Source organism: Panthera tigris, chromosome X, assembly GCF_018350195.1.
Source record: "Panthera tigris isolate Pti1 chromosome X, P.tigris_Pti1_mat1.1, whole genome shotgun sequence".
Taxonomy (NCBI): domain Eukaryota; kingdom Metazoa; phylum Chordata; class Mammalia; order Carnivora; family Felidae; genus Panthera; species Panthera tigris.
Window position 1 is genome coordinate 85,577,756 of NC_056677.1, and position 21,971 is coordinate 85,599,726.

The 21,971-nt window shown below is 37.8% G+C and overlaps 1 protein-coding gene across 1 annotated transcript in view; it reads left to right on the forward strand.

The window, feature by feature from the left end:
- Nucleotides 1-21,971, forward strand: part of IL1RAPL2 (interleukin 1 receptor accessory protein like 2) — a 1,066,898-nt gene that overhangs the window by 1,007,767 nt on the left and 37,160 nt on the right. The window contains exon 6 of the mRNA XM_042974778.1: nt 10,387-10,516. Coding sequence (XP_042830712.1) covers nt 10,387-10,516 — 130 coding nt within the window. The remainder of the gene's footprint in view (nt 1-10,386; nt 10,517-21,971) is intronic.

Below are 21,971 nucleotides of genomic sequence, written 5' to 3' on the forward strand. Positions count from 1 at the left end.
TCCTGAGAAACTTAACAGAAACCCATGGGGAGGGGAAGGAGAAAAAAAAAAAGAGGTTAGAGTGGGAGAGAGCCAAAGCATAAGAGACTCTTAAAAACTGAGAACAAACTGAGGGTTGACGGGGGGTGGGAGGGAGGGGAGGGTGGGTGATGGGTATTGAGGAGGGCACCTTTTGGGATGAGCACTGGGTGTTGTATGGAAACCAATTTGACAATAAATTTCATATATTAAAAAAAACATATTGGATGAATGATAGGAAAAGCAAGTATGAACAATGAAGAGCTATTTTGTGAGTAAACCATCACTGAGCTATTTTGTGTTTTATATATATATATATATATATATATATATATATACACACACACACACACACACACACACATATATATATATAATATATATATTTTTTTTCAAAATGAGAGAATATGTTTTCCTCTTAAACTCAGGCAAACCACATCCCTGGAATAGTAGTCCTCAACTTTCTCCCTCTCAACACACTGGACAGATGAAATTCGCTGTCAGACACACTCTTAATGGGTATTTCCCATATGCAAGGTATGACTCCATCCTTTATCTCTCACTCAAGAAAAAAGCATACTGAAATGTATATGACTAAAAGAGGCATTTATATAGATACAGTTGTTGAATCACTGTATTGTACACCTGAAACTAATATAACACTGTATGTTAACTATACTGGAATTAAAAATGATACAATTAAAATATATATGTATATATATTTTATCCTCAGTTCTGCTGTAAATTTTTGAGGAACTAATTTACAAATTTCAGCACATTAGAACAAAATTCTGAAAATATGCCTCACAAGTGAAAGTAATATGTCCTTATGTTTTGTGTGTCCTAACACTGACTTTCTAGACTATATACTCTTAGCATGTCATCTACAAATAAACAAAATGTGCATGCCCTAATTATGGATTCTCTTATAAAGGAATAAATTTCTTGAAGTTAAAGCTACATACTTAACGTCATAAAGAATAGTAGGAAGGTGAATGACTTTTACATAGACATCACAACTATCCACTCCTCATTTTTAAAAATTGTATTAAATTTTTATTTTAATTCCAGTATAGTTAATATACAGTGTTATATTAGTTTCAGCTGTACAATATAATGATTCAACAATTCTATATATTACTCAGTTCTCGTCCTGATCAGTGTACTCTTTAATCTCCATCACCTATTTCACCCATCCCCCCGCCTACAACCCCTCTGGTAATCATCAGTTTGTTCTTTATAGTTGAGTCTGTTTCTTGGTTTGTCCCTCTCTTTTTTCTTTTGCTCAATTGTTTTGTTTCTTAAATTCCACACATGAGTGAAATCATATCGTGTTTGTCTTTCTCTGACTGACTTCTTTTGCTTAGCATTACACTCTCTAGCTCCATCCTTGCCAAAATTTATTCTTTCTTGTGTTGTTGATTTTAGCCATTCTGAGAGGTGTGAGGTCATATCTCATTGTAGTTTTGATTTGCATTTCCCTGATAATGAGTGATGTTGAGTGATATTTTCATGTGTCTGTAGGCCATCTGTATGTCTTATTTGGAAAAATGTTCATATCATCTGGTCATTTTTATAAATTTTTACTTAATTTATTTTCTTAATTTACATCCAAGTTAGTTACCATAAAGTGCAACGATGATTTCAGGAGTAGATTCCTTAATGTTCTCTACCCATTTAGCCCATCCCCTCTCCCACAACGCCTTCAGTAACTCTCTGTTTGTTCTCCATATTTATGAGTCTCTTATGTTTTTGTCCCCCTCCCTGTTGTTATATTATTTTTGCTTGTCTTCCCTTATGTTCATCTGTTTTGTCTCTTAAAGTCCTCACATGAGTGAAGTCATATGGTTTTTGTCTTTCTCTGACTAATTTCACTTAGCATAATACCCTCTAGTTCCATCCACGTAGTTGCAAACGACAAGAATTCATTCTTTTTGATTGCCGAGTAATAATCCAATATATATATATATATATATATATATATATATATATATATGTGTGTATATATATATATATATATGATAAAGAAGATGTGGTATACCACATCTTCTTTATCCATTTGGGCTCTTTCTGTAATTCGGCTATTTTTGATAGTGCTGCTATAAACATGGGGGTGCATGTGTCCCTTTGAAACAGCATACCTGTATCCCTTGGGTAAATACCTAGCAGTGCAATCGCTGGGTCAGAGCATAGCTCTGTTTTTAGTTTTTTGAGGAACTTCCATACTGTTTTCCAGAGTGGCTGCATCAGTTTGCATTCCCACCAACAGTGCAAAAGGGTTCCTCTTTTTCCGCAACCTTGCCAACATCTGTTGTTGCCTGAGTTGTTAATGTTAGCCGTTCTGACAGGTGTGAGGTGGTATCTCATTGTGGTTTTGATTTGTATCTCCCTGACGATGAGTGATGTTGAGCATTTTTCCATGTGTTGGTGTGCCATCTGGATGTCTTCTTTGTAGAATTGTCTATTCGTGTCTTTTGCCCATTTCTTCACTGGATTATTTGTTTTTTGGGTGTTGAAATTGATGAATTCTTTATAGATTTTGGATACTAACCCTTTATCTGGTATGTCATTTGCAAATATCTTCTCCCATTCCATCAGTTGCCTTTTAGTTTTGCTGATTGTTTCCTTTTCTGTGCAGAAGCTTTTTATTTTGATGAGGTCCCAATAGTTCATTTTTGCTTTTGTTTCCCTTGCTTCCAGAGACATGTTGAGTATGAAGTTGCTGTGGCCAAGGTCAAAGAGATTTTTGCCTGCTTTCTTCTCGAGGATTTTGATGGCTTCCTGTCTTACATTTAGGTCTTGCATCAATTTACAATCAGGGGAGAATTCCCAAACTTGGAGGTTCTCCCTAAGTAGCAAAGGGTTATTACACTATATCAGGTACCCCCAATTTTTAGTACCTGCAAGTGAAATATAAGCCTTCAAATATCTGGTTTTGAAAACAAATGGGGCTCATGTCGCCAAGACCCAAAAGGCTGTAGTCAACTGAAAAACAGCTATTAAAGGACTCATGTGTGGACTCACTCACCACACAGTCCAGCACAGAAACAGCTATGTAAAAAGCACCCAGACTTTATGTGACAGAAATTAATTTGTTAATCTTAAAGCACCAGCTGGAGGGTCAAGGGACTCTCAGAATACTCTCTAAAGATGTGGGCTAGTGAGCACTGTTTTCACATTCTCCTTCTGACCTGCTAAAGCGATCAGGCACTATTTTTTTCTTCTTTCAATGAGAATAATCTTTGGGTTCTCCCTCTGCTGTGCTCCAGAGCACCAGTGTCTCCCAGATGGGAGCTTTTACACACATCTTGTACCCTGGTTTTGTGTCTGGTGTCCTGGTTTTTTTCATCCAGCAGATGCCTTTTATTACTATGTTCCAGAGGACAGGGGCTTTGTGTTCCTGGGCTCCATGGGACTATAATAATAGGAGAAACAGTTATTCACAGACTACTACCCCCAGGGCACTGCACAAATAGCAAACTGAAACCGATTCTCAGTCTGTCTGTGAAAGAGGCCTATTTCCTTGTCCTGGAGTTAAAGCCTGAGAAGCAGGTTTCAGGCTCAGGTACTCTTAGGGAACATAGCCTGATAACATATTTGCACTCTGCCTTGCTCCATCTCACTTGTATTTCCCAGAAAGAAGTTTATACCCTTGTCTGGAGCTCCAATCTTTGTGACTGTAACCTAAGGGATACCTCCAACTCACCTGGTCTGCAGACCAGCAGGGTTTATGCTTGTAGCCACAAAGGACTGTATATATTTGCATCCTTTAAAAAGCTGCTGCCTGAGGCTCTGGCTTCCAATCAGCCTGAGTCTAAGTGCTGACTCAAATCTTCCCCTGTGGGACATTCATAGGTCTTTACACACCCTCACCTACTGGGAGCGATCAAAAATATAATAGAATATTTGGACAATCAAAAATGTTTGAGAGACATTGAAGAGCTGAGACAGAGTTGAACAACAAGGTTCATCTCCTACATAAGGTCACTACTTCAGAACTAGAAGAGGTGGCTATTTCATCTCATGTATAGAAAACAACACAGACACTCAAGTAAAATGAAGAAACAAGAGAAAATGTTCCAAACAAACAAACAAGAAAAAAACCTCAGGGGGAAAAAACTTTAATGAAATAGAAACAACTAATTTATCTGATAAAGAGTTCAAAGTAATGGCCATAGACATGTTCACCAAACTCAAGGAAAGAATGGATGAACACAGTGAGAACTTCAACAGAAAGATGGAAAATATAAGAACATACCAAACAGAAGTCACAAAGTTGAAGAATACAATAAACTGTATTGAAAAATACAATAGAGGGGTTTAACAGCATATTAGATTAAACAGAAGAAAGTATCAGTGAACTTGAACCCAAGACTGTACAATTCACACAATCAGATCAGCAAAAGAGAGAGAAAAAAGTGAAAATAGCTTAAGGGACTCAGGGGACAATATCAAGTGGACTAACATTTATGTTATACAGATTCCAGAAGGAAAAGAGAGACAGAAAACTTGAGAAAATTTATTTGACGAAATAATGGTTGAAAAATGCCTTAACCTGGGGAAGGAAATAGACATCCATATCCAGGGAGCCAGAAATGTCCAAATAAGAAACCCAAAGAGACCCACACCAAGACACATAATTAAAATAGCAAGTTTTCACCAAGGTGACACAGGCAAACCCACCCCATAACACTCTAGGCCTACACCATTTTGGCTTCAGATAGCTTTCTTGGGCACCCCACATGCCAAGCACTCTGGAAACTCTTGGGTTATGTCTGTTTTAGGTTCAGTCATCCTGCCAAATTGTAACCTGTGTGGAGTTCCCAGGAATCTCAGGTGCTTTCCTGCACTGGTTTCAGCCACTCCACCCATGCACCACTAATGTGAAATGCCCTGGAATACTCCTGCCGCTGCCAGCCTTGGCTCCAGCCACCCAGACAGGAAACCCACTGTGCTGAATACTATGGGACATACTGGCTTACACCCAATTCATCTTTAGCTGTCCCACTAGGTTATATTCAGAGTAGAGAGCCCTGAAACACCTGGCTTACACCCTATTACTTCAGCTGTTCTGCCAGGGCAAATTTTGTGTGGACAGCCCAAGAACAATACCAGACCATGCCCATTCTAGCTTTAGCTATCTTGCCAGTATGCCCCCTGCATGGAGCACCCTAAGATCTCCCAACTTATATCCCACATTGGTGCTAGCAACCACTTCAGGGGACCCTCTGTACAGAGAGTCCAGGAAATCCTGGTTTATATCCACTTCAGCTTCAGTTATCCTGCCAACGTGTCCTCTATAGAGCTTGGGGTGCCTTTAGCTTGCACCCACTTTTAGTTAAGATATCCTGCCAGGGAGCCATCTGTGAGAAGAGCCCAGGGACCTCCTAATCTGCATGCTACATCAGTTCCAGTGACCATGCCAAGGCACGCCCTGAATAGAATGTCTGGGACATAGCAATTTAGACTCATTTTAGCTTCACCTGTCCTGAGAGGGTGGCCTCAGTTCATAGAACTTAAGACACCCCAGCCTGCATCTGCTTCAACTTTACCTGTCCTGACAAGGTGGCTGTTATATGAAATGCCTTAGGACCCCATCCCATGCCAGCTACAGCTCCAGCCAGCCAGCAAAATTCATCAAGCATACACAGTCTATGTAACAGAGTATCATACATAAGACCATTTCTTCCAGTTTAGTAGAAGGAGCTGTTCCACCCAATCGATATAAACAAATACAGAAAGTCAAACAAAATGGTAATACAGTTGAATATGCTTCAAAATAAAGAATAAGATAAAATCTCTGAAAAAGAACTAAATGAAATGTAGACAAACCATATGTCTGATAAATTATTTAAAGTAATTATTGTAAACATATTCACCAGGCTTGAGAAAAGACTGGAAGAACTCAGTGAGACCTTCAATAAAGAGATAGAAAATATAAAAAAGAACTAATCAGAATTGAAGAATACAATAGCTTAAATAAAAAACACACTAGAGGGAATCAATAGTGGATTAGTGGATGCAGAGAATATATCAGTGATTTGGAAGACAAGGCACTAGAAAAAACCTAAACTGAACAGCAAAAGCAAAAGGAGAATTGAAGTTTTACAAAGGATGGTTTAAGGGATTTCTTGGACAACATCAAGTGAACAATTGCATTATAGGAATCCCAAAAGTAGAAGAAGAGAGAGAAAGCAGTGGAAAATGAAATGGATTTGAAGAAATAATAGCTGAAAACTTCTCTAACATAGGGAGAGAAACAGGCATCCAAGTTAAGAAGCACAGAGTTTCAAACAAGATAAACCCACATAGGTCCACATCAAGACACATAATAATTTAAATGTAAAAGGTCAAAGATAAAGAGAAAATCTTAAAAGTTGGGGCGCCTGGGTGGCTCAGTTGGTTAAGTGTCTGACCCTTGATTTCAGCTCCAGTCATGATCTCATGGTCATGAGATTGAGTCCTGTGTTGGGATTCTCTCTCTCCCTCTCTCTCTGACCCTCCCATCCTCATGCTCGCTTACTCTCTCAAAACAATTAACTTTAAAAAAAGAAAATCTTAAACATAGCAAGAAAGAAAAAAAAAGTTTTTTATGAGGAAAAACCTGTAAGGAAATGGCATGATATATTCACTACTGAAACAAGAATACTCTACTGGGCAAGTTTATCATTCAGATTTGAAGGAGCAATAGTTTCCCAGACAAACAAGAGATAAAAGAGTTTACCTCCACTAAGCCAGGCTTACAAGAAATGTTAAATGTGATAAGGGAGATAAGATGGGGAGAGGAGAGAGGTAAGCAGAGGAGTAGGAGTATCTAAGTCCCATCTCATCCCACAAATACAATTAGATAACTATAAAATCATTCTAAATATCCCAGAAATCAACTTGAAGATGGACAGAACAAACTCCACAACAAAATGGAGAGAAGAGGCCACACTGAAGAAAGTAGGAAGTGCAGGGATGTAGTTTGCTACAGATGGGAGGGAGCCATGATCATGGATAAAGGAAAGAGAGAGCAGAGCACACAGGGGAAAGCGTCAGGAGAACATTTCCCCAAAGCCATTAGCTTGGAAAATGAGTAGTGCTGATTTTCATGAGTTCTTGCAACCAGCAAGTTCTTGCAACCTTTAAGACTGGTGTTTTAAAGGTCAGTGGGCTTGGCTGAGAGAGAGCCCGAGGAAATGGCACTGCTCCTGGAGAGAAAGCAGGTAAAAATCCCAGGAGCAGATAGCATGGTAACAGTAAATTAAAGAATGTCTGGGGCACACAGTGGGGAGAATCTTTGCTCTTCTTGGACAGTGCCCTTGAGAGGCAATGTTCACAGAGATGCCTCTTTGGGGATAAAGGATCTGGCTGGCACCATTTCTCTCCCCCACTCCTCAGCATAAACAGCAAACCACCTGCAGAAAGCATCTCAGTCCCAACACTGGAGGCCTAATTTGCTTACACCAAGTCTCCCTCCCCCACCCTGCTGTCTGACCCTCCCTTTCTCAATCAAGCTTGCCTCAATCCCAGCTTGGTGGGCTTCTCCCCCAGAAGACCAGCATAGGCCCCTGTCCACACCACGTCCCTAAAGCCTGGAGTTTTACAAGTCAGCAGGATTGGCTGGGAAGATACTGAACTTCTCCTGTAGAAAAGACAAGCAAACAACCTGGAGACAGACATTATGGAAACAGCAATCTGAAAAATACCTCAGACACACACAAGGGTGAGATTATTGACTCTTCTCAGAGTGCTTCCCTGAGAGGCAGCATTCATGGAGACACCTCTCCAGGGACAAAGGAGCTAGATGATGCCATTTCCCTCCACCAAGCCTCAGCATAAACACAGAGCCACCTGCTTGAAGTAATGCAGTGCCCTTACTGGCTGCCTAACCTGATTACACCAAGTCCCACACCAAGGGCTGTCCTTCTTGATCAAGCTTGCCTCAGTCCGAGGACATCAGTACCCTTCCCCAGAAAACCGGCAGAAACCCCTGTCCACACCATGTCTCCTGACCAGAGAGTGCTGCAGAACTTTAGTTCTAGTGAAACTAGTATCAGATCCCATTTAAAAAGCAGACCAGGGGCACCTGGGTGGCTCAGTCGGTTAAGCGTCTGACTCTTGATTTTGGCTCAAGTCATGATCTCACCATTCATGGGATTGAGCTCCATGTCAGGCTTTGTGCTGACAGCTTGGTGACTGCTTGGGATTCTCTCTCTCCCTCTCTCTCTATCTCACCCTCCCCGACTCATGCATGTGTGCACGTGCACGCTTTCTCTCCTTTGAAATAAATAAACATTTAAAAAAAAATAAAAGGTAAAAAAGTAAAAACCAGACCAGAGAACACCTAGTTAAAACTTGACACATTCTGGCCAAGGGCCAAACACTGACCACCACAAGCAAGAAGATCCTCTGTAGATGACTAGCCTGAAGAATGCAGCAGCCAAAAAGCAGAGAACACACAACACACACCAGAGACACCCCTTGAAGCACCAGGACCTAGACAATATATGATCTCTATTTCATAAAGCCATTACTCTCAAGAGCAGAAAATATAATGGACTTTTCTAACACAGGGAAGTCCAAGACTTAGACAAAATGCCAACATGGAGGAATATATCAGAAATGAAAGAATAAGGTTATAGCCAAAGATCTAAGCCAAAGAGATATAAGTAACATGCCTGAAGGAGAATTTAAACCAACAATCACAAGGATACTAGCTGGGTTTGAGAAAAGAATGGAAGACTTCAGAGAGATCCTTACCATAGAGATAAAAGAGTTAAAAAATAATCATCATGAAAAATGAAATAACTGAGATTGGAAACAGTCTTGAGGCAATGAGCACAAGGCTAGAAAAAGCAGAAGACTAAGTGATAAAAAGACAAAATAATGGAAAATAATCCCATTTAGAAGACAAAATACTGGAAAATGATGAACTGAACAAAAGAGAAAAAGAATAATTATGGAACACAAGAATAAACTTAAGGAACTCAGTGACTCCATCAAACACAATAACATTAGTATTATAGGAGTCCCAGAAGAAGAAGAGAGAGAAAAGGGGGCAGAAAATATATTTCAGGAAATAATACCTGAAAACGTCCCTAATTTGGGGAAGGAACCAGATATCCAGATCCAGGAGGCACAGAGAACTCCCATCCCAATCAACAAAAGCATATTGTAATGAAAAAGCAACAAGACAAAAGAATCCTTAACATACAAGGGAACACCCATAAGGCTAGCTGGAGATTTCTCAACAGAAATGTGGCAAGCCAGAAAGAAGTGGCATGATATATTCAAAGTGCTGAATGACAAAAATATGCAGCCAAGAATACTCTATCCAACAAGGCTATCATGCAGAATAAAAAGAGAGATAGTTTCCCAAGCAAACAAACAAACAAACAAACAAAAACCTAAGAGTTTGTGACCACTGAACCATTCCAGCAACAAATATTAAAGGGGATTCTTTGAGTGGAAAGGTAAGACCAAAAGTGATACAGACTAGAAAGAAACAGAGAAAACCTCCAGAAACAACAAAAGAAGTAATAAAATGGCACTAAATACATATCTATTGACAATTACCCTGAATGTAAATGGAATAAATGCTTCAATCAAAAGACATAGGTGTCAGAATGGATAAAAACCAAGACCTGTCTATATGCTGCCAACAAGAGACTCATTTTAGACCTAAAGACACTTGCAGATTTAAAATGAGGGGATGGAGAAATGTTTATCATATAAATGAGCAGAGCGAGCAAGTTCCCTGGCAGGAACTGGTTCCCTTTGGGATTTTGGCTGGGGGATGGGCGAGGGAGATGGCGCTGGCGAGCGCCTTTGTTCCCCGCCAAGCTGAGCTCTGTTGTCTGGGGCTCAACAACTCTCCCTCCCATTGTCCTCCAGTCCTCCTGTTCTCTGAGCAGAGCTGTTAACTTATAACCTTCCAGATGTCAAGTCCCGCTTGCTGTCGGAACACACTCCGTCCGGCCCTTCCGCTTTTGCCAGCCAGACTCGGGGGATCTGCTTGGCCAGCGGGCGGCCCCTCCGCCCCGGCTCCCTCCCGCCAGTCCGTGGAGCATGTACCGCCTCTCCGCCTTCCTACCCTCTTCCGTGGACCTCTCCTCTGCGCTTGGCTCCGGAGACTCCGTTCTGCTAGTCTTCTGGCGGTTTTCTGGTTATTTAGGCAGGTGTAGGTGGAATCTAAGTGATCAGCAGGACGCGCGGTGAGCCCAGCGTCCTCCTACGCCGCCATCTTCCAGTGATAAAATGATGGGAAGAAGAGTTGAAAATGGGTCACCTCTGAGCTTTCCTTTGGATATTAAACAGTCCTTTTCTGTCTCCTAGTGATAACCAGGAGACGTTTGTTCAATTCCTTTTTTCTGTCATTCCCAGGTAAGCCTCTGAACATCCCTTGCAAAGCATTCTTTGGATTCAGTGGAGAGTCTGGACCAATGATCTACTGGATGAAAGGGGAGAAGTTTATTGAAGAACTGGCAGGTCACATTAGAGAGGGTGAAATAAGGTACAGTACTTGAATTGCTTATTTTTTCTTTGCTCTCTTTGCAGTTAATCAATGGAACATCCTAGAAAAGTTTCTGCTTGGGATTTTAATTTCAACTCCAAATCATTCCATTTTCTAAAAGCTGATCTGGTAGAAAGAGTGAGGCTGACTGCCCTAAGAAATGCAAATGTGTAAGCTTCGAATATAAGGAAGTTTTCTCAGGTTCTAAGAATATACCATGGAGTGTAATAACCCCCTCAAATCTGCTTAAGCAAATTCCTTTGAGTTTCCAAATCTTAGGCCACTGTTACTCCATCCAGCCATACCAAATGTCCAAACTTTGTAGGTGACTCCTCAGACTACTGGGAAAATGCTCATTTATTTACTCCCTAGGAACAGACAACTTTCATAGGTCATAAAAGTAAAGCTACAGTGACAGTAGTAAGCTACTACTCACCAAAATAACTGTGATGGCTCTTGTTGAATAGTATTTATTTTTCCCAGTACCCACTGCTCATCCTAAAAGTGACTGTCAGTTTAGCACCTCCCTAGACAGATACCACCTGTTACAGAAACTGTCCAGATACCTTCCTGGTACATAGAAATGTATTCTATTGGTTTTATCATCTTATTTAATATAAGGTCATTTGTCTTTATTCCATTGGATATTCTTTCCTGCTTTGTCAAAGATTAGTTGGCCATACGTTTGTGGGTCCATTTCTGGGTTCTCTATTCTGTTCCATTGATCTGAATGTCTGTTCCTGTGCCAGTACCATACTGTCTTGATGATTACAGCTTTGTAGTATAGCTTGAAATCTGGGATTGTGATGCCTCCTGCTTTGGTTTTCTTTTTCAAGATTGCTTTGGCTATTCGGGGTCTTTTCTGGTTCCATACAAATTTTGGGATTATTTGTTCTAGTTCTGTGAAGCATGCTGGTGTTATTTTGATAGGGATTGCATTGAATATGTAGATTGCTTTGGGTAGTGTTGACATTTTAACAATATTTGTTGTTCCTATCCAGGAGGATGGAAACTTTTTCCATTTTTTTTTTTTGTGTGTCTTCTTCAATTTCTTTCATAAGCTGTCTATAGTTTTCAGCGTATAGAATTTTCATCTCTTTGGTTAGATTTATTCCTAGGTATTTTATGGTTTTTGGTGCAACTGTAAATGGGATCAATTCCTTGATTTCTCTTTTTGTCCCTTCATTGTTGGTGTATAGGAATGCAATCGATTTCTGTGCGTTGATTTTATAACCTACAACTTTGCTGAATTCATGAATCAATTCTAGAAGTTTTTTGGTGGAATCTTTCGGATTTCCCATATAGAGTATCATGTCATCTGCAAAGAGTGAAAGTTTGATCTCCTTCTGGCCAATCTGGATGCCTTTTATTTCTTTGTGTTGTTTTATTGCAGAGGCTAAGACTTCCAATACTATGTTGAATAACAGTGGCAAGAGTGAACATCCCTGTCTTGTTCCTGACCTTAGGGGGAAAGCTCTGTTTTTCCCAATTGAGGATGACATTAGCGTTGGGTTGTTCATATATGGCTTTTATGATCTCAAGGTATTATCCTTCTACAGTCTCTTCAGCAAGTGGTGCTGGGAAAACTGCACAGCAACATGCAGAAGAATGAACCTGGACCACTTTCTTACACCATACACAAACATAAACTCAAAATGGACGAAAGACCTAAATGTAAGACAGGAAGCCATCAAAATCCTTGAGGAGAAAGCAGGCAAAAACCTCTTTGATCTTGCCCACAGCAACTTCTTACTCAACACATCTCTGGAGGCAAGGGAAACAAAAGCAAAAATGAACTACTGGGACCTCATCAAAATAAAAAGCTTCTGCACAGTGAAGGAAACAATCAGTAAAACTAAAAGGCAACCAACAGAATGGGAGAAAATATTTGCAAATGACATATCAGATAAAGGGTTAGGGTCCAAAATCTATAAAGAACTTATCAAACTCAACACCCAAGAAACAAATAAGCCAGTGAAGAAATGGGCAAAAGACATGAATAGACACTTCTCCAAAGAAGACATCCAGATGGCCAACTGACACATGAGAAAATGCTCAACATCACTCATCATCAGGGAAATACAGATGAAAAACACTGATATACCACCTCACACCTGTCAGAATGGCTAATATTAATAACTCAGGCAACAACAGATGTTGGCAAGGATGTGGAGAAAGAGGATCTCTTTTGCATTGTTGGTGGGAAGGCAAGGTGGTGCAGCCACTCTGGAAAACAATATGGAGGTTGCTCAAAAAACTAAAAATAGAACTACCCTATGACCCAGCAACTGCACTAATAGGCATTTATCCAAGGGATACAGGTGTGCTGTTTTGAAGGGACACACGCACCCCCATGTTTATGGCAGCACTAATCAACAATTGCCAAAGTATGGAAAGAGCCCAAATGTCCATTGATGGATGAATGGATAAAGAAGATGTAGTATATATACACAATAGAGTATTACTCGGCAATCAAAAAGAATGTAATCTTGCCATTTGAAATTACATGGATGGAATTGGAGGGTATTATGCTAAATGAAGTTAGTCAGTTAGAGAAAGATAAAAATCATATGACGTCACTCATATGAGGACTTTAAGAGACAAAACAGATGAACATAAGGGAAAGGGAAACAAAAATAATATAAAAACAGGGAGGGGGACAAAACAGAAGAGACTCATAAATATGGAGAACAAACTGTGGGTTATGGGAGGGGTTGTGGGATGGGGGATGGGCTAAATGGGTAAGGGACACTAAGGAATCTACTCCTGAAATCATTGTTTCACTATATGCTAACAAGCTTGGATGTAAATTTTAAAAAATAAAAAATACAGTTAAATTAAAAGTAATAAAAAAATAAAATAAATAAATAAAATGGCAGACATAAGCCCAACATACCAATAATTACATTGAATGTGAATGATATAAATATATAATATAAATATAGAGTTTGCCAGAGTGGATTAAAAAATGACCAAACTAAAAAAAAGTAATAAAAGAAAATTTCAGTGTCTGTAAAAAAAAAAGAAAAATAAAGGTTGCAGTATCTGTATTTGATGGCACTCAAAACAATTACCTTGAAGAAGAGATGAGTATCATTAAAATATTGTATCTTTGAAAAATGGTATCTTTGACAATAAAAATTTTAATAAATGGGAAAAAATGTCATTTGTATGAATAAGGGATATGTAATTTTTTTCTCTTACAGATAGCTCCCTGGTAGATAGACATCTATTTTTTTTTTTTGGTTTTCTAATCCTATTTGATATGATGTCTTTTGTATATATAAGGGATAGGTAATTTTTCTTACTCGGTCTATGAGATTGTCCTTTAATTTCAGAAATGGTGGTATACAATGTACATTTTTCATTCCAATAGGAGTTGGGACCTTTCCACCTCTACTCACATTAAGAATCTTGTAGTGGAAGCCAATCTAATATTTCAGTGCAGTGCATTCTTTCACTTTTTTTATTGAATATGTAGCAGTGTGAAAGAAACAAGTGCACTTTATATTATTTTCTATGATTAAATATAATTTATTATAGCTATTATGACAGCTTCTCTTCATGTGTCCACCCAACATGAAGAGAATTTTTTCGAGGAAAAAATTACATGAAAGGTGTCTGAATTAGTCATTCATCAGGGAAATTCAAATCAAAATCCCTGACAACACTTTATACTCACCAGGCTGGCTATAATTGAAAAGATTATAAGAAGTGTTGCCTAGGATGTGGAGAAATTGAAATCCTCATACACTACTGGTAGGAATGTAAGATGGCACAGCCACTTTGGATAACACTCTGGCAGTTCCTCCAATCATTAAACATATAATTATTAGCAATTCCCCTTATAGGTATATAATAAAGAAAAATGAAAACATATATCTACACAAAAACTTGTATACAAATGTTCACTGTAGCATTACTCATAATAGATAAATGTGGAAACAACCTAAATTTTTATCAACTGATGAATGGATAAATAAAATGTAGTACGTTCATGCAATGAAATATTATTCAGCCATTAAAAGGAATGAATAAAGTACTGATATACACTGCAACATGGATGAACCTTGAAACCATACTCAGTGAAAGAAGACAGTGGGAAAAAAACTACAATATAATATGTCTAGAATAGGCATATCTATAAAGCCAGAAAGAAGATTAGTGGTTGCTTAGGGCTGGAGGAATGGAGGTATAGGGTTAAATACCTAACGTGTATGGGTGATATATTTTTTAGTGAGGTGGATACAATATAACATAAAATGCACTATTTTAAAGTGTACAAGTTAGTGACATTTAGTACATTCATGATTGTGCAACCATAACCACTGTCTAGTTACAGAAAATTTTCATTACCACAAAACAAAACCCTGTGCCCATTAAACAGTCTGAAGCTTCTTTTGGAGGTGATGAAAATGTTACAAAACTGTGGCAAGGGTTGCACATATTTGTGAATATACTAAAAAACAGTGAGTTGTATATTTTAAATGGATGAATTGTATGGTATGTAAATTATATCTCAATAAAGCTGTTTTAAAAAAACTTCCAGTTGAATGCCTGGCACATAATAGATGTTCAGAAAAAATAATCAATATACTACTTTTAATTTTTTTAATGTTTATTTATTTTTGAGAGAGACAGAGACAGAGAATGAGCAAGGGAGGGGCAGAGAGAAAGGGGGACACAGAATCTGAAGCAGGCTCCAGGCTCTGAGCTGTCAGCATAGAGCCTGACACGGGGCTCGAACTCACAAACCATGAGATCATGACCTGAGCTGAAGTCAGACACTTAAATAACTGAGCCACCCAGGAGCCCCTCAATATTCTACTCATAAAGAATTCTTAACTATTAATTCCCATTTAAAGTTTAAGTTTCCTAATTACTAACACTTTATTAGCCTAATTACTAACACTAAGTTAAGGTTTATGAAATTAATGCAACTGAGTTTCTTTTAAATTATTTTAGAAGATACATATTTAGAATTTTTCTCAATATATTTGCCTGTAAAGGATTGTAAGGGTTACTCTTCATTTAAAAAAAAAAAACTGATCCCCAAAGGACAAGTCATAGGTACAATGGTACATATTAGCAAAATTTCCACTACCAAAAAGCTCAGAGCTATGTTTTATGATCAGGGTAGTAGTTATATATGAACATAAGATAATTATCTCTCTTTCTCTCTTCATGAATGACTGGGTTTTTCTAAATAAATAGATTTAATGGGGGTATAATTGGTATACAATAAACAGCACACAATTTAAAGTATACAATCTATAAGGGCTGATTGATTGATATATGTATACATCTATGAAATTATCACCATAATCAAGATAATGAACATATAAATTGCCCCACAAATTTCTCTTTTGTAATCCCTACCTCCTGCCCTACTTTCACAACACTGTTCTATCGCTATGAATCAGTTTGTATTTTCTAGAATTTTATATAAATGAAATAATGCAGTACGTGCTTTTTTTTTGGTCTGGATTATTTCAGTTAACACACTTATTTTGAAATTCATCCATCTTATTAAATGTAGCAATAGTTCATTCTTTTTTATTGCCAAGTAGTATTCCATTACATGGATATAAACTGGTTACTTGTTGATGGATATTTGGGTTGTTTCCAGTTTAGGGACTATTACACATAGAACCGCTATGAACATTCACATATGCATTTTTGCATGCCCATATATTTCTTTTTTTCTTGAATAAATAGTGAAACATGGAGTGGCTGAATTATATAGTGGGTGTACATTTACCTTTTCTACTTCATTTTTTAGCTTTGTTTTAAAAACAATTTTTATTATAATTATAGATTTACAGAAAAAATTTGAATATAAGGTCTTAGTCTACTTGGTCTGCTATAACAAAAATTCAACAGACTAAGTGGTTAAACAACAAATATTTATTTCTCATGGTTCTAGAGACCAGAAAGTTCAAGATCAGGGCCCCAGCAGATTCAATGCCTGATGAGGGTTTACTTCCTCATTCATAGATCGTTGTCTCACTACACCCTCACATGTCTTCACATGATGGAAAAGATGAGAAAACTCTCTACAGTCTCTTTTGTAAGGGCACTAATCCTATCCTTTAGGGCTTCTCCCTCATAACCTAATCATCTGCCAAAATCCCACCCCCAATACCATCACATTAAAAATTAGAATTTAAAGGTATGAATGTTTGTTTGGGTGAGGTATAAACATTAAGTCCATAGCAGATAGTACAGAGATTTTCTACATACCCTATGCCCAGTTTTCCCTGTTACTAATACCTTAAGTTATTATGGTACATTTATTACAATTAATGAAACAAAATTGATGTATTATCATTAACTGAAATCCACATTTTATTCAAATTTCATTAGTTTTTACCTATTATTCTATTTTTTTTTCTCCAGGATCATTTAACTTTTTAAAATCTTCCATGTGGTTATACCATTTTAAAAAAGAAAAGTTAGGCACTGCTGCTGGTGTCTAGCAGCAAATGATTAAAATGGTGAATGACAAAGCATACATATATGAAACATTTCGGTCTAGTCCAAGCCACTTTATTAGGTGCAAATGAACCAACCAGATAGTACTATAGGAAGTCAACCTTTCAGGACTTGCAAAATGCCATTATTTATTTGCTCTTGTTACATCTTCTTCCTCCACTTTCCCCAACCCTCCCTATAAAAAAGGGTGCATACGTATATTTGCAGTGGAGGCAAGTAACATGAGATTTGTTGTGAAATTTTTACACAACCCTACTGGCAAACTAGAAACACCTTAGAGAAGTGCAAACAAAGAGGCAAGGATTCCTAGCCAAGATAAACACACAGTCAGCCATTTTGTAATATTAATTATGTAACCTTGATCTATTTGAGAGCTTGTGTGGGTGCAGGAATTCCTTTAGGATACAGCCATTTATACTAACACAGGAGTTAATTACTAGATTCTGTCTTCTAGCTTCCAAAGCCAATGTCCTTGAATGAAAGCATACAAGATTTTTATACAGTATGGCAGATGGAACGAATCTGGTAGTTTCATTTTTTAAAAAATGCTAATCATGCCATTAATTCAATTAAGAGAAGATCTGCATTCTTTCATAGCCCACACATTTTCTCCAAAGAGAACAGTTCTGATGGTAGAATGCTGAAGATGTTAAGTTGAGGTTTCCTCTTGAAAGCATTTCTGGAAACAAAATTTCCTTCTGGATGCATGGCTCTCCCTCAGGTTACTGTATTTGCTTCATATTTTAATTGAATCATAGCTCTTATGTTGTGGATGCATATCAGAAGTACACTGCCCCATAGATCTTTCCCCTGGAGCTTGACTAGCATATTTGACAAAATCCTGAGGAGGATTTTGGAGTTATTTATTTGCTCTCTGGGTTACTTTTTTTCTCTCTCTGGGTTACTTTGACCACAGTGACTCCTTGCACCTCCTGACTTGCAACCTATTGCCAAATCACCTCAGACTCCAATCTGAGCATACAGATTCTCCTTTAGCAGAAATTGGAATAGCCCTCCCAATTCTCTGATGTTGGTAAGAGACTGAACTCTAAGGAAATCTGAACCCAAATATAATATCCATTCACAATTGCCAGCCTATCCCTTTAACTGCATCCCAAATTTTCCAGTGACCCCAGAATATGTCATCTGTAGGGATGTTGAAGGAATTTGGTATGTGCAGTAGCATGAGCTGCATTTGTGCAAGCTTGGTTATTTTTATCTACCATTTTAAAGTCATTGCAACAAGCTGACTCCTATAAGCTCTACCATGTCTATTCAGAGAAGTGAAATAATTATTGGGAGGAGACCCAGTGGAAACTGTCATTAGGAAAGGACATCCTAATATTTGTCCCTCTGCTAAAATTTAACGGGAAGAATTTGCAAAGTGACATAAGAGAGTCATGAAAAAGAGTGGTAGTCTTTGGGTGTAAGCATTCTAAAAAGGCCAATCTAGTTCCATGTCATTATAGAATTACCTTTTAATCAATCTTACCAGAGGCTTGAGAATTATAAAAAATAAAAGAATTTTCTAGTGAGTTATGTACTCCACAGTGCTAATAAAAAATATCAGAGAAATTGAACTCCTCCTATTAAACAACAACAATAGTCTCTAAGCTTGCCAACAGGTTTGTGAATTGCATCTGATTGTCAAAGGAGACTGAACAAATTTCAATGCAATTGCTTTGCCCCAATAGAGAGTAATCTTTCATTATAATTCTCACTTTACATATCTTCCCATCAATATCTTTTTTACCCCTTAGGCAGTACCATAAAACAGTTTACCAAATCTTTTATAATTCTTGAGCTGAAAAACATATTCAATTCATCTTAAGGTTTTTCAAACAAGCTTCTTAAAATGCAAATAGTTTCATTTACTTTCAATTACTGAAAAACTATAAGTTGAATATGGGCTTTGCGTGTTTTTAGTTTTGGTTTCTTCACTCCTACTTCCACCACTTTCTGGCTTTCTGTTCTCATCTCTTTACCTTAACATCCTCTCCTTGAATGAGTAAAATGCTCTTAACAAAGAGGGGAATGTGATACAGCTATGAAAAGATTTTATTCTTGATATAAAGTGAGCCTATATTAAAGACCCCAAATAGCCTTTTCCTAACTAATCAATTAAAAAATATAGAGATGTGAATATATAGTTTGCCCCAAAATATAGAGGAAACTATTGAAGTCTCAGACAGCCCAAGGCAAAATGATGTGCTCTGTTTTGGCAACTTCTGAGTACACTTTTTCAGTGCCTTGAAGCACCCCACCTGCTCTGGACTTCCTGAAATTGAGCTAACACACACACACACACACACACACACACACACACACACACACACTTCTTTTCCCCCATTCTCAGCTTATCTAACTGGAAGAAGGAACATTGATCAATCACTTTGCCTTTGATCTAAATAAGTTTCAAATCTTATGACCTATGTGTGAATGTAGATTTTGTAAATCATGAGCAGGCTTCAATGGAAAAGTTAACTTTATAATCAGCATAGTTTTTACCTAGGGACAATCTGAATTGCCACCTGTCTGAAGGATAAATTTTAGAGTGATGACTCTACTATTCACAGTTCTCGTTCCACAGTGGATCTTAGCCTTGACCAATGCCTAAAATATTTAAAGCTTACCTAAGACATACTTCTTAAATATCTTCATTTACTGAACAGACTATAGATGCCCAATCTCACATATAATGTCTTATATTAATAAGCACCTATAATTATTTAAAAAAAACAATAATAATAGGAATAATAATAATTCCTATTCATGTTTTTATAAGACACGGTAGATTGCAAAAGCATTTTGGAATCCTAAACCACATTGGGATTTTCATGATAACCATCTGAGATAAATAGTATCAGTTTATTTTACAGAATAAAAAAATTGGTTTAGAGACTGAGGAAGATCTATCCATGCACAGTACCAATGGAGCCAGGGTAGTTCATTCACAGTACCAGTGGAGCTAGACCTGAATTCATCAAAATACAACTAGAAAGAATCCTCAGTTTCCCAGAATGCTTTGTTGTAGTGCACATTTGGGATGTAGAGTCAAAATCTGCGTGGGACTGAAAGAGTAAAAATCAGTCTGGTTGGAGAATAAGCAGCCCTGCTATTAATCAGCCTGGGAGGAAAGACAGATAAAACCAGCTGCAAAGCTAACAGAAAACCCTGTTTTTCCCAAGGTAATGCAGCAGTTGTAAAATGCCATAACGACCCCCACCTCCTTTGAATGGCTACTGATTTCTTACCAGTGATGCCCCAGACCTACTTTGCTATTTTTATATGTTACTGGGCATACCCAATTGCTAAGACTTGCGTCATGACAGCTGTCAAACCCTAGTCAATCCTCTCTTCTCCAATGCTACCTTAAAAATCCCAACCTATCCAGAATTTATCAGGGCTTGCTTAGACTCTCCTCAGAATATTCAGTGAAAATCCAAACATTATAAAAATGCTTTCTTCCTACCTTCAGTCAAGGAATGATCCACAATTACTCTGGAGTGTCCCACCTTCAGTGCATTCAGTCAATAAATCTGATTTTTTTTTCAGATTATAGGCTTGATCCTGGCCTATGACTAATAAGGCTTTAATAGGCCCTAAAAATGACCCTAAAAGGGGGCACCTGGGTGGCTCAGTCGGTTAAGCATCCAACTCCTGATTTTGGCTGTTTGTGATCTCACAGTTCATGAGTTCGGGCCCTGCATCAGGCTCCCTGATGACAGTACAGAGTCTGCTTGGGATTCTCCTTCTCTCTCCCTCTCTCCCTGTGTGCCTCCCATGCATTCTCTCTCTCTCAAAATAAATAAATAAATAAACTTAAAAAAATAACACTAAAATAAAGATTTTGTTTGAGATTTTTTTAACTCAAAAAAACTGCTTCCCAGCAGCTTCATTTTATTTTTATTTACTTTTTATTTTTTAATTTTATTTATTTTGAGAGAGAGAAACAATGAGTGTGGAAGGGGCAGACAGAGGGAGAGAGAGACTCCCAAGCAGACTCTACACTCTCAGCGCAAAGCCCAATGTGGGTTCAAACTCACGAACAGTGAGATCATGACCTGAGCTGAAATCAAAAGTCTGACGCTTAACCAACTGAGCCATCCAGGCACCCCTAAGAGTTTTTTTAAACATACTTCTATTCTTGATATCTTCAATCATCACTTCTGAACAATGATTACTCATACTCATAATAATAACCTAGAGATGGTGCAAGATATCGATACACCACAGGAGGGCTCACTTTGGTTTAAAGGACCATTTAGGATGAATGGAAATTGGAATTAGACATTTTCTTTTCTTTTATTTTGGAGGGAATCAATCTCTACCCTTTATTTCATGCTATATTTTTAAAAAATCCAGTTTTGTTGAGGTATAAATATAAAAATCTTGATTGTGTATATTTAAAGTATACAACATAAGGTTTTGGTATATATTTACATTGTAAATCAAGCTAAGCCACAATCAAACTAATTAACCACCACCATACATAGTTACCATGTTTTTGTGTGTATGGTGAAAACATTTGAGAATTACACTCCTAGCAAATTTCAAGTATACAGTACCCTTATTACTAAATGTAGTCATCATGCTGTACATTAGGTCTCTAGAACTTATTCATTTTATAGCTGGATGACCAGCATCTCCCCATTTCTTCCACCCTTCACCTTCTGGTAACCACCATTCTATTCTGCTACTATGAGTTTGGCATTTTTAGGTTCCACATAGAAATCGTATCATATCATACAGTATATTTCATTCTTTGATTTATTTTACTTAGCAAAGTATTTTTCAGGTTCTTTTATGTTGTTGCAAATGGCAAGGTTTGCTATTTATTTATTTATTTATTTATTGTTTATTTTGAGAGAGAGAGAGAGAGAAAGAGAGAGCGAGAGAGAGAGAGCAGGTGCACATGTCAGGGAGGGGCAGAGAAAGAGAATCCCCAGCAGGAACCACA